We start from the raw sequence: 14,139 nt of genomic DNA, 5'->3' as shown, positions 1-14,139 counted from the left end.
TTAGGTAATTAACTAAAGGTTAATTAGTATATAATTACGTGAATAGTTAATCACATATGTGATTAAGCAATGGAAGATTATGTGATGTGTGTGTGTGTATGTGAGAGTATGAGAGGAAGTGAGAAAGAACTTTTTTTTTTCTTCTTTTTTATACTACTTTAGTATTATTTTTTATCTTTGGCTCGCCCGAAGGCTACAACTCACACAAAGTCATGTTTTATTAGCAGTACATAGTCCATCGTGGGGTGTACCGAATGGTACGAGTGAGATACATGCACAGGATGACCTCTAGGATATGATGAGACTCGCACCACGTTCCATCATGCAACTTGTAGACAGGCTACATTTTACCTTCTTCATCGTCGAAACCGTCATTGTTGTCACCGTCACCATCTTCGTCGTCATCACTTACAGGCACAAACCACCCTTCACTGTCACCATTTTGCGTCGTCGCCACTATCTTCGTCGTTGTCACTTACGGGCACAAACCGCCCTTTTTAGGTACCACATGTAAGAAAGAACACTTATGAACAATAAGACAATATGGGGGATGATTAACAAGAGTGTAGCTAAAGACTTTTCTCTACATTAATAAGAATCATCAATCACAAAAATACCCACAATGAGGTATATATATATACATCTCATGTGCAAGGGTGCACATGTGTGATGAGAATATAGGTACAAGGATGTACGCCCTATCTTAAATGAACTTGGTAGTGGAGGATCTAGAATGTATCCACACTTAAGTACAAGTATAAAATCCTATTTAAGGCTTTGAAATCAACACACTAACTAGGTTCTATGTGTGTAACTACTAAGTTAAATACTTGACAAAATAATTGAACCTAGTTGAGCTTGATATCTCAACAGATTCTACAACATAAGGATGATCAATTTTCATTTCCATCAAAGGAGACAAATGACTTGCATTACTCACAACACAATAACAAAATGTCATATCCTAAAAATGACCCTTTACAACTAGGAGTACTTCAAATATTGGAAAAAAAAAATACATTTGAAGTGAGAGGTAGTGGGTCATATGGTGGCTATATTTGTCGCTTCCTGATGTTGATACATTATTTGTCCTCCATGAATCTTGGCTAATCATGTTTTTTCTTCCTGCCAAGCACATGATATAAATATGTATCAAGTCTTGGCTCAGTTAGTAAGTTGTTTTGCCATTTCCCCCGTACGCCAACCACAATCTAGAATCTAGAACTAGACCCATTTGATGTTGTAAAATATAGTTTCGAGTATGTGAATTGTGGAGCAATCTAGGCAATACTTGCTTCGATGCAAAAAAAATAGTTCGAATAAAGCTATCCTCCCACAAATGAGATTATGATATACACATTATCCAAGATACTTCGTTCATGAATGAAACATGTTTGGGTTGGATGTACAATTGTAGATAACATAGTTTGAAGGCGTATACTAAGTAATTTCGCAAGGATTTTATAAACAATGTTGAGTATTGAAAAGTGAGCAACCCTCAAACTTAGGTAAAAGGTAAATTAGTCCTTTTGTAAAATGTGAAGGTATACAACCATCATGGAAAATGTGTTGATAGGCTATACAAAAGTCCACCTTGAGCAAATCCTAGTATTCAATGAAAAAATGTGGGGTTGGACCATCCATACTTGGGCACTTGTATTTGGGCAAGGATTGAAGTGCATCTCTCACTTCATCGTAATAGAAGACCTACCACAATTGTTGAACATTCATGTGCAATGTTACTTTTGGTTCCAAAGTATTCCATACGTGGGATCTACATGATAATAAACTATCAAATATAACATGTTGCAAGCTCTCATCTCTTATGGATCTAATGTGATGAACCCATTCTCATATTGAAGAAGTCATATTATAGAAATAACATTATGTTTTGGTATTATAATGTGAAAAAATTATGATGTTCCCTTGTCTCCCATGTGGGTCCACATAGATGTCATGTGATGATACTGGAATTCTCCTCTCTTTTCTAGAATTAAAGTAAGTTCTTATTTTGTTGTCCCAAGTTGCTCAATGGTCTATGCACAACATGGATAACATTCTTGCAACCGTTGTAAAGACACTAGAGACATGACATTGTTTTTCTTGTTGATGAAGCATACTAAACCTGTCCTTAGATTTATGTTTAAAGAATTTAGAGATTTCGCGTAAACATTCATTGCACTTGAGTCCCCAAAAGCGTATTTGTAATACCATAAATCGACAACTTGCAACAAAAAGCTATAATCTAATAGTATATTTTTGGGTATCTTCAAAGTAGACATGCCATGGGATTGTTGATCCAATGTGGAAAAGATAATCGGAACATGATTAGAAAAGGTAGCATTGGACATTATATGTATTGTAACAATAGTTGTGGTAAATTTTTCGAACACATAAAATCTATCTAATCTAGATAGATTAGTACCATTATTATCCCTATCTAATCGTTAAAAAGGAGCGATGACTCAGTACGAACCATTGAAGGTACCCACTAAAGGTACATGCCAAGCATAAATCGATTATAAGGAAAAAATCAATCATTCCCAAATTGCTGATTTACGTGCATGTATAATTACTAAAGTACCTCCCTCTCAATATATGGGATCCTCAATAATGTTGAAATAAACCACAATGCAATGGCAATCAAGCTAAGGTAAAGCATGTAAGATATCCTTCCAAAATCGTTTCCAAGCCAAGTTAGTATTAGAAGCATATACATTCAAGAGTTCCCATGTATATTGTCCTTCCTGTAAAATAATAAATTGAGCCCCACTAGGGAGAACAACTTGCTTTTGGATAATTATGTTATGTTTGCAATTGGGCATGTAAGGAATCCATGGAGAGTGTTCTCCTCAACTTATATGGAGAAGAGACACGTCCATTGTGTCACTGTAACATGCACAATCGTTGAAGCCACTTTTGTGTTACTATGTTACAAATGATGCAAGTTTGTCAACCTATCATTGTGATAACATTAAGGCTCGTGTCCTAAATCTTAGTGTAAAAAGCCAATACATACAAATACAAACACACATACGCATGCATACACACACACACACATACATATTGACATGTCTATTTGCACCCAGATCATAATGAGGCTTGGCGACAGAATCATGGCCATGGATGATGCAGAACGTGTTTTTGAGGGCGTGTGCGATTTGCAGCGTGCGATCTTTATAAAAAAAAAAAGTGTCATCAAAAAAACTGAAATTTGGGAGCCCAAGTAGAATGACCATTCAAATCTTAGTTGCTTGACTCAAATTAGTTGGCCAACTTAACACTCTACAGTCGCCCAACTCAAAGGTAGGAGCCCGACCATCTTAGGGCAGTATCCCGACTCATAAAGGGATCTTGACTCAAAGGAGCCCAACTAATTGGGGGAGCCTGACTTATAATGATAGTCAACTAAAACCCATATGTTTGTCATTTTTGTCACATTTTTGAAATAGACGACCAAGGTTTTAGGAGGGAAGAAGTCATCACCAACTTCATTGCTAATTACCTGCACCTGCATCTGCATTGCCACTTGCTAAGTTGGGAGGTATGTATTTTATTGGTATCTACTTTTGCTTGTTGCTTGAAAATGGTATTTTTGCAGGTGGTGATGTTGATCATAATGCAGGTGTAGGTGATTTTTTGGTGCATGCCGATGGATGTCAACAATCCCTCCTAAAACCACAATCTCTGATTTGAGAAATGTCAAAAAGCCGATCGACAAAGGGTTTTATACCCTAAACCCTTAATTTTAGTTGAGCGCCTCAATAAGTATAAGCAAGGCGTCTTCTGCAGAGCAAGGCATCCGAAGGGTGTGAGTAGGGCGTCTTCCACGGAGCAGGGTGTGTGAAGGGTGTGAGCAGGGCATCTTCCTAGTATGAGTAGGGCGTCTGGAGAGGTGTGAGTAGGGCAAGGGCGTCTGAATCTAGTGAGTAGGGTGTCTTGGATATTTAATGGTCGGGCATCCAGTGACAGAGGGTGACAACTTTTTGATTGGGTGTGCTTTATTTGGATAAGGATCGGACGGTGTAGATCGCGCATACACCCTCAAATAAGCCGGGTCGCGCACCGTCCCAAGGCCCCAATTCCATGACCAAGAACGCCTCTTTTATGATTTGGGTGCAAATAGACACGTACGTTCATACATACATACATACATACATACATACATTGATACATACGTTAGATAAATACGTACACACATACATACATGTGTATATGTCAGAGTGTATAGGTACAGAGGTTCAAAGAACAGAAATCAGAGAGAGCCTACAGACAGACAGACTGCTTGCGAGCAGTCTGATGGGAGAAGTGGAGGAGGTATACGGCCTTCTGGGCTGCCTGCATGATGACCCCTTCCTCTCTCGATTCATCCTCTTGGCGGCGGCAGAGGCAGAAGCAGAGGCAGCTGCAGCAGGGGCGGTGACTGATGATGATAACGATGGAGGAGGAGGAGCTAATGTGGGCGATACCTCTTCACTCTCCAAAGCCTCTTTCGCAGCCTCGTCTCTTGGCAACCGGCCTCCCTGCGTCTACCACAACTATCCTGGCTTGGGTCTCTCCCTCTGCTTCGAGGCCTCCCTCTTGCGAGCCCTCCACGTCTACAATGGCACACATGGTTATGCCATCTTCCGAGGTCCCCTCCCCCATGGATTGAGGTCAGCACACATTCTGTCTCATACACCTATATACATGCATATATATATATGTATATATACACACACACACACACACACATACATACATATATTTATACATATACATACATACATACATACATACATACATACATACATACATACATACATACATACATACATACATACATACATATATATACATATACATACATACATACATACATACATACATACATATATGTATGTTATATATATGTATACATATTTATACATATACATACATACATACATACATACATACATATATATACATATACATACATACATACATATATGTATGTTATATATATGTATGTATGTATGTATGTATGTATGTATGTATGTATGTATGTATGTATATATATATATATATCAATATATGCTTGTGCTATTTTTATGTCGAATATGTATGTAGATTGACATGAAATTCCATGTATATTTTTTGCTTATTACAACAATGCATGCATGCATGTACATTGCATCAACAGATACAAGAGACTACTGATTGAGGGCTGATATTAGTCCATTGTCTCCATTCTTCAGTTACTGGTCTTTCTCGACGTATAATTTTATATGCGACCAATCTGAGGCATGCATTGGTTTGGCTTTCCCATGTTGGGTTAATTTTATCCTTACATGTATCGTCACATGATCCCAATTTAAGAATCTCTCTGTTACTTTGAAATTTTGTATAAAGTTGAAGGCATCATGTTCGACTAGTACATAGTCGATGATGTTCAATTGTTTGAAATTAGGGAAAGGTATAAGGTGCTTTCTGAGTTCACCATACTTATCATGATTGATCCTTTTGCAATCATAGTGCACTCACACGAGCACCATTTTGATTCAAAACTATCGCTATGCAAGTATATTTGCCTTATGGCTGTAGTGAGCAATTTGTATTTCCGCCTGAGGACAATCCTTCATTAGCATATACAGCAATTTCCAGACTGTGGTCTCCAGAGGGGTTAGCCTCGTCTAACTCAGGACCAACATTCTACCTTTGGTAATGTATTTAGCAATGTCTATTGATCCTCAAAGAGGTTGGCCTTGAAATTTTTTTCTATGCAAACATATCTGTTACGACTGTAGTGAGAAATTTGCATTTCTGGTTGCATATGTCCAATCCCTGTTTTTATGTCTGGAGCAAAGGGTGGCATTGCCTAACACAAAAGCATGATACCGTAGTGATTCCCTATGTGGATTGTGGCAGCTTGCTATGTATTTTGCTATTTCCCTGTTGCATCACTCTTTGTCCACATGTATCTTTTATCTCACTTTCCTTTCCAAATAGCAATTAGTTCTGTAGGTCTTCTTTGAACAGAATCGCTATCACTCGTTGATCTCTCGCCTTCATGCTTGGTTACAGGATGGACATGCGGGCAGTGGACATTGTAAAGGTGCTTGGAGAACCAGATGGCAAATGGGGCGGAGGAAGACGGGGTTCCATCTCACTCGCATATAAAAGCAAAGGTCTCCAACTCAACTTCCTTGGAAATGATTGGGATGATAGCACCAACATCCTTGACTCTGTAACTATCCATGAACCAATGTAAGATCAATTTCATAACCATGGCCATGAAATCTGTGTTTACTAAAGTGGGCATTTATTATCATGTATATAGAAATGTAACACATACTGGACTGAATTGGTGATCCTACACGTTGAGACTGCATCAATTATCAGCAATATGCTTGTGATATATTTCAAATCATATTAACAAACACAACATTTTGAGAATAAGTGATCGCAGAAATGAACCATTGCTTATGTCTTTACAATTGCAATGTTAAGCTAGCATAAACGACCACATTTTGTGATTATGTGCGAATGCACAAATAGTTCAAAGTTGGATATTGAGGGGTTTGCAACAAAAAAACATGATGCTTATGTGCGAGGCAATGGAGCTGACGTTAGCATATTTGAGGGCTTGGCAACATACAACCATACTATTTATTTGGGACATAATGGAGTTGAGAGTAGCATGTTTGCGGGTATTGGGATACCCATATCTCTATATTTTCCATTGTCTTATCTAAGTAACTCTTAGTGTTGACTTAGTGAGTAGTTATTCAAACTCTTTAATCAGGAATAAACACATCCCTTGTTTTTTAGATTCCTCCCGGTAAACTTATTCTATCAACACCACGTAAACTTACTAGAAGTAATAAGATAGACAAGTGATACTTTGTTTACTTCTCATAGATTTGTAGGATAATGTACATCAATATACTACCCTATGAAAGAGCTTTTGTATGCATGATCATGGTTGGAATCATATGTTTTGGTTTTGTTACAAAAATGATGAGTTATAGAAAATTAATGGCATACAATAATTTTAGGCTCATGCAAAATGGGGTCAATGAGCTGATAATGGATTATGTCAAGGATTTGTGAGATTCTAGTGCGGAGCTACATGATGATCGTATGAATTGCTGGTCCCCTTGGGCCTTCTAGCTCATTTGTACATTATGCCTTGTGGCCATGTACACTCAAATTCACAATATTGTGGACGGACTTTGTCAACTCACACATGTCCCAAGGATACCATTCCCTATTGTTTAGTTCATTACCCAACTGCTAAGTATGTAGGCCACCTTATGGCCATAAGTTACAACTTTGGCCATATATCTATCCACCCCTTGTCATCTTTAAGACATGGTTTTGAGGGTCTTGGCCAATCTTAGTATATACAAACATTTAAAGACAAATGAATTAATGAATTGACTTCATGAATTGACTTTGATCTACTCACATTGTGTTATAACTTATTGCATGCATTTCAAATCTTAAGAGTGCAACAATATAAAAAATGCATGTTCACACATTTCCATTCCTAAATGGTGACAATGTAAGTCAACTTTTGGCTGGCCCTAGGTTAGAATTGGAGCTTTGATTGACATTTTAACGATTCTCAATCTTAGTTTGACAATTGACATTGAAAAACATATTAAATAATTTACTTCAATCACGTTATTTCCATTCCCAACAATAGATGCTGGGTTTAACTATTCACAACTCTCCAATTTTGGAACAAAACATTCTGCAAATATAGGGTTGTTCATGTGATTTTGTGTTTAAAGAATGAAATGTCATAAAAAAGAACTAGACTTTGACCTTGCCATTCATGTACAAAAAGTGTCATTGCTTATCTACCATTTGCATGTAGATTAATATATTGATATATTATTATTATGATTTTTTCTAACAAGCGATTTCGAAGCAAGGGCTAGGTGATTTGTTATATGAAGTAAATTCTTGTTTTCTTCTACTTAACATGCTAAAGTAGTGGTAAGAAATGGTTTTTATATATCAATGCACCAAAGGTCCAATACCACTAATCAACCTACAATGCTGGATAGCGTAAGTTCAAATCCCATGAATTGTGTTAATTTGCTAAATGCCATTGTAAAATGTAGGGGTTAAATCATGACCTTCGTGTTTTGTATGGTGTCTCTTTGTCTACTTGATAATTTACACTATACTTTTAAAATTGAATTGATGACAACCAACTTCAATCCTCACCATGGGCTTTTACTTCCCAATGAATGTTAGACAAATCTTTGTATAACACGTACTTGTATTGGAATGAGAGTGATGAGGGTCAACCTTGGAATGGTTGGGCTTGGATATCTACCTTGTTGGAAAAATATTTGTGAAATTTTACTCATTTTCAAGTGCCTTAAGGGGAGCCAAATTTGATGGGAAAACCTCAACAATGAGTAGAAATTCATATGATGTATTGTGGAGTTGGTTGCGGTTGATATCACCAATGTGTTCAACATAACCAAAAAATCCCCACGGGCCAAGACTCTCAATCCCTCTTGACATTTGATCAAGGTGCTTCAAAACTGGCTATGGGGATTTTTGGATGTTATGGGATGCATTGATGATGCAAAAAATGCCAAATTTTTGTGTCCAGAGTTCTGCTTATCAAACATAAAATGCATAGAATAAACCCATGAGATGATGTATCGCCATTCTGAATGATGACATATGTAGACAATTGAGTTTCCAAATGTAAAGTGTCTTCTCAAAATTTCAAGGAGAGAATTGAGGCCTATTCTTTTTTTTTCGACTGTGTTTTTCGTCAAAACCTATGCAAATCAAGATTCCTCAAAGACCTATTGCATCATCTAAAATTTTTAAAGCAAAATCAAATTCAGGAAAGAGATTTAGTTTACAAATATCTAACCAGAGTTGAATTTTAACAACTTTTCTTCAGAATTTTCATTCATGAAGTTAACCTATGTGGGATCAAGATCATCAAGAGGAAGCCTGCACAGGTTGAGCGTCTTTCATTCAAATTGTTATTCTAAACCTTGAAGATTTAGATTAACGATTTCAACTTGGTTGATAATTTCTAAATTTCTAAAAAATTTGAAGCAAGCATTTAGAGACAAGCAATTGCAATTGCCAAAATGTATGTAATTGAAGTGAAGTTGGTTACAAGACAATAAGGGTTCATTGAGCCCAAATTCTAACTCAAATGAAAGCATAGTTACATATGGTTAAAAAATTACAATCTACAAAGCCAAAAAACTAAAAGAGTTTGGCAAAACTATGCCCGACAAACCTTAATTGTAATTCGGATTAACCATAACAATCGGCAACGGTTCGGTTCGGTTCGAGAGGGTAAAAACCGAACCGTTTAAAATTTTCGAAACTTGAACCAAATCGAACCGAACTAGGAAACCCTTAAACGAACCATTACAAAAAATTCAAACCATTAAGCCATTAAACCGGTAAAACCGCGGTTTCGTGGCTTGGTTTCAATTTTCAACTTAGGTCAAAATTCAAATTTAAAAATTTAAAATATTTCAAAAATGTGAGAATAAGGCAGGAAAATGAAAAGATGGTTTAAAAACAAATTTTTAATTTTTTTACATTTTTTAAAATAAAAAGAAAAAATAGAAACCGTTAAACCGTTAAAACCACGGGTTTTGACTGTTCAAACCGAACCAAACTGTTTAAAAATACCCGAACCCGAACCGAACCAAACCATTTTTACCATTAAGCCACGGTTGCGCGGTTTGGTTCGGTTCAAACCGAACCGTTGCTGATTGTTAATTAACCATAAATTGACAGTGATAAAGACCTCTCGCAGCCACATAGTCGTTGACAACATCAACCCCAATAAACTGTTTCTGTTGGATACATTTGCTAGTGTTACGCAAAGATGGGAGACCTAATGTGTTAAGACAATTATTTGATTGATGAGTGAAAGTTGTTGTGCTGGGTCATTGGTAAAGACTCATTCGATGAATATCATTTATTGAGTTTGGTTTTAACTTTTACATTTAGATAGCATCAGGGCTGATAGAACTCAGAGCGGATGCCCTTAGTTATATCCTAAAATCGGGTTTTTTATTAACTCACATCACGAGCAAGAGATGTTAGTGGGAGATATAGGCATGACTCTGCATATAAGATAGTGTGACAACTCGTAGAAAGACGATGAGGTCTAACTTATGTAGAGGGTTGCAAGAGTTATTTGCCCACATCACATTCTTACTTTACTTCAGAAAAAAAAGACAATGGAAGAATACATTACCACTGAAAATGGGTTGTTACTTCCATAAGGGAGAGTTCATGTCCCTACAGACCATGACACTTGGTACTATATCCTTGACAGGGTGTCATGCTAGTAGTAGTGCAGGACATCATAGGATACACCAAATGTATGTCTGTCAGTTTTGTTGCTTGACCTTGTGCAGGGATACTTGTTGTATGTTGCACCGGGATATTTATGAGTATGTAATCTAGTGTCCTATCTGTTGAACATGTATGCCACACCTCAAGGTAAGCAATTCGTTAGCATTTCAATTACCCAATATAATGTTGGCAAGCATTTCAGTGGAGAGTTTCTTGTCAGTTTGTCAAAAACTGACAGGAGTCACAATAATAATTTTATCTGATTGTGGCCATAAAGTACTGAATATGTTTGATCTGGGGCTGTTGATCATCCTCAGACTGTTGACCAAACTGCACTTTCTTTAGTGCCTACTTTGGTGACTCTCTTCCTTAACAATGTTTTATGAGAAAAGGGCTAAGCTTTCGAGATACCATTGTAAACAACAAAGCAACAAAGGACACTATTTTGTCAGCAATAGACAGACTCTGCCCTTTACATGTCCTTTTCCATCCAAGCATTAATCGTTGCTATTAGTTGCCAACTCTCTGAAAATGTCACATGTTACAGTTAAATCATTTATGGATGATATCACTTTCAGCAAGCACAGTCATTCAGCTCAAGAACCCATTCCTTTGTTAGGCAAATCCTTACAGGAACATATACCATCTTTTACATGATGGACACAATAATTATCCATGAGCATTATATCTCGCTTTTCAATTTTGGAGATAAACTTCATTGCAGTGTGACAATCAGTACACACCTTCAGATTCTTGGCCACTCGCAAAGTTGTGCCAGCTTGGGTAGTAATGAGTCCAAATGCTATAGCAAGCAGTTCACAATGACCCCCTAGCACATCCTCTTTGTCTTCATCAACAGAATTCAATTTCCATATAGGTGGTAAATGCGAGATTATTTTGTGCTCTTTCATTTTGTTGTCTATTTCTTTAAGTCTTGTGTAGATATTATCACTTTCAGAGTGCCTTCGGTCTCCATCAATAAAGTCATGCACCATGTTCTCAACTGGAATAAAGGCTTTTGCTGGACTTTTCCGTGCACATGCATTCATTTTCATCTCTTGAATCTGGCGTACTTCTTCCCACATATTTGCATCAGCATAGATATCTGACATGAGTGCGTAGAGAGAAGCATCCGCCGAATCAATGGCAATAAGATGATCAAAACATCGTCTTCCAAGCTGTACGTTCCTGTAAACTTTAGAGTGACTCAGTAACGACTTCCATGATAAAAACTTGTTTCTATACGGCATTGTAAGAAGCAGATACTCTGCTTCATCCACCCGGCCTGCTCGACCAAGAAGGTCAATCATACAATTATAGTGCTCAGTTGCAGGCTTAATACCATACCCAGCCTTCATCGAATAAAAGTAATCATATGCTTTATCAATGAGACCCTTATGACCACATGCAGATAGAAGAGAAAGAAACGTTACATGGTTTGGTTTCAGACCTATATTCTGCATCTCTTCAAAGCACTGAAGAACAATATCATATTCATTGTGCAAGGCATAGCCAGCAAGCATTGCACTCCATGTGATCACACCTCGGGTAGGCATTTTCTCAAAGACAGTACATGCATCAGCCAGGCTTCCACATTTCGAATACATGTCAATAAGAGCATTACAAATGGATAACTCGTCCACGTATCCACATCTCACTATTTGGTCGTGAAGCAACATTCCCCATTCCAGTGCTACGATGATAGAACAAGCCTTTACCACATTAAGCAATGTAACTCTATCTGGCTTGAATCCCAGCTGCTCAAACCGATGGAAAAGTCGAAAGGCTTCTTGCCCATGCTCATGCTGAGCATAAGCAGAAATCATAGAATTCAAAGCCACTTCACTTCTCTGTGAAAATTGATCAAAGACTCTAGATGCATCATCCAAGCTTCCACATTTTGCATACATATCAATAAGTGCACTTACAATGTAAGCATCCGACCCAAAATCATTCTCTATAATATGAGAATGGATTGATTTACCTTGATCAAGGGCCGGTATAATCGCACAAGCTTTCAGAATGCTAGGATATGTTACCTTGTTGGGTTTCAACCCTTCCCCTTGCATCCATGCAAATGTTGTTAAAGCTAGGTCACCATGTCCATGATGAGCATAACCAGACATCATAGTACTCCATGTCACAACATCAGGATTTGTTAGCTTCTGAAAAACATTATTCGCATCTTCCACATTCCCACATGCCATATACATGTGAATAAGTATATTACCTACATGGACATTATCGGCAAGGCCATGTTCTATGATACATTGATGGACCAATTCACCCAGACATATATCATGTATAACAGCGCATGCTTTGATAACACTAGAAAAAGTGACATCATCAGGGCACAGGCCAGCCACGAGCATTTGCTGCAGAAGCCGGACAGCCTCCTCACCATTTGCATGTTGTGCATAACCTGTAATAAGCGAATTCCATGACACTCCATCCCGCTGATTCATATCACAAAACACCTTGTGTGCATCCTTGAGGCATCCACACTTAGCATACATGTCCATACTCGAATTACAAATGAAAAGATCTGATTCCAGCCCATCCTCCATAATGCAAGAAAAAAGCAAGTTACCATGTGTGACGGCCAACATATTGGTGCATGCTTTCAGCACTGCCACATAGACATATTCGTTTGCTCTGGTGTCTGACTTCACAAGGCTATTGTATAGATCAATGGCTCGCTCGCTTTGTCCGAGACTGGCATGAGCTGATATGATAGCATTCCATGTGTAGACGCTCGGATCCAACAACTTGCTGAAGATTAAATCAGCTTCAACCAAGTTTCCAAACGAAGAAAACATACGAATCAAATGGCTGCCGAGGAATGCATCACATTCAAAACCCCTCTTTGCAATCAAAGACTTCACTTCATTGCCTGATGCCAGATCCTTCTTTCTTATACATTCTTCAATGATATCAAACAGAGCCTTCCTGGAGACAGAAGAGCCTTTCTGAAACAATGAGTTGGCAGCTTGAAGGGCTTCGGTGAGGCGACCCTGCTGGCAGAGCTTGGTTGGGTTGTGGTATGCTGTTGGTTTTGAAGGAATCAGGGGGTTACGTCTTCTTCTTTTAAGTGCAGAATTGAAAGGTGGAGTCATAAGAGACTGCGGGTAGTTATTGATGCACTGTCAACGAATGGAGGAATATGACAGTCTGACCTGACCGACTGAAGGAAGAAGAAGAAGAAGAAGAGGAGGACCAAGACCAAGACCAAGACCAAGACCAAGACCAAGACCAAAGCAGGCCATAGTGGTCTAGAAGAGAACAGAAAACGATCACTTCTGTTCTGTTCTGTTCTGTTCTGTTCTTGGAACATGGACAAATTTTCCATACCATTTGGTGCACACTCTGTCTGTAGTCATCACCAATGGTATTAAATTATATTTATGTATAGAAATCAGTGTGTGGTAGGGCCCATCCATTCATCTTCACAACTTGTTTGGGAAAATTTGACATGCTTTTCTTGGAAATAATGTGCCCAATAAGTGTACACGAATGTGGATTTGCTAATATCAATATTTAGAAACAATGTTTGGCTCCTTGGCGACGCTATGTTTCTAAGTTCTGCTTTAGATACTTGGGGTGAGAAAATCAGTGCGCTACATTGTTTAATTGAGAAGATAAATATTCATCCTTTTAGAGAACTTCCATCCATTTCAAGACAACATTGATCAACATTCTTATTTCCTTAGATTCCTTGGCTATTGTAAACACTAGTTCCATCCATGAAAGTGAAATAGAATAGATGAAGAAGTGAAATAAATCAATAATAACGATGATATTCAAATT

General features: G+C 37.8%; 2 protein-coding genes across 3 annotated transcripts; one reads left to right on the top strand and one right to left on the bottom strand.

Annotated features, from left to right (window-relative positions):
* Nucleotides 1-4,247: 4,247 nt before the first annotated feature.
* LOC147857849 (uncharacterized) lies at nt 4,248-6,420 on the top strand. The gene is made up of 2 exons (XM_087327350.1): nt 4,248-4,655; nt 6,046-6,420. The coding sequence occupies exons 1-2, from the start codon at nt 4,300-4,302 to the stop codon at nt 6,230-6,232; spliced, it is 543 nt and encodes a 180-aa protein (XP_087183476.1). The 5' UTR covers nt 4,248-4,299; the 3' UTR covers nt 6,233-6,420.
* Nucleotides 6,421-10,223: 3,803 nt separating this feature from the next.
* On the bottom strand, nt 10,224-13,633 carry LOC147857848 (pentatricopeptide repeat-containing protein At2g03880, mitochondrial-like). 2 transcript variants are annotated; one of them, XM_087327792.1, is made up of 2 exons: nt 13,556-13,633; nt 10,224-13,516 (listed from the first exon to the last, which is right to left on the bottom strand). In XM_087327792.1, exon 2 carries the CDS (start codon nt 13,446-13,448, stop codon nt 10,929-10,931), a length of 2,520 nt encoding a protein of 839 aa, XP_087183918.1. In that variant the 5' UTR covers nt 13,449-13,516; nt 13,556-13,633; the 3' UTR covers nt 10,224-10,928. The 2 variants fall into 2 exon arrangements, with proteins under 2 accessions (XP_087183918.1, XP_087183919.1); XM_087327793.1 differs by having other exon boundaries at nt 13,550-13,584.
* Nucleotides 13,634-14,139: the final 506 nt, after the last annotated feature.

Source organism: Azolla caroliniana, unplaced genomic scaffold (assembly GCF_043228905.1).
Source record: "Azolla caroliniana isolate FFs.n. ecotype wild unplaced genomic scaffold, voAzoCaro1.0.p SCAF_11, whole genome shotgun sequence".
NCBI lineage: Eukaryota > Viridiplantae > Streptophyta > Polypodiopsida > Salviniales > Salviniaceae > Azolla > Azolla caroliniana.
The sequence above is the reverse complement of the archived record's forward strand: the minus strand, read 5'-3'. Positions and strand labels throughout refer to the sequence as shown.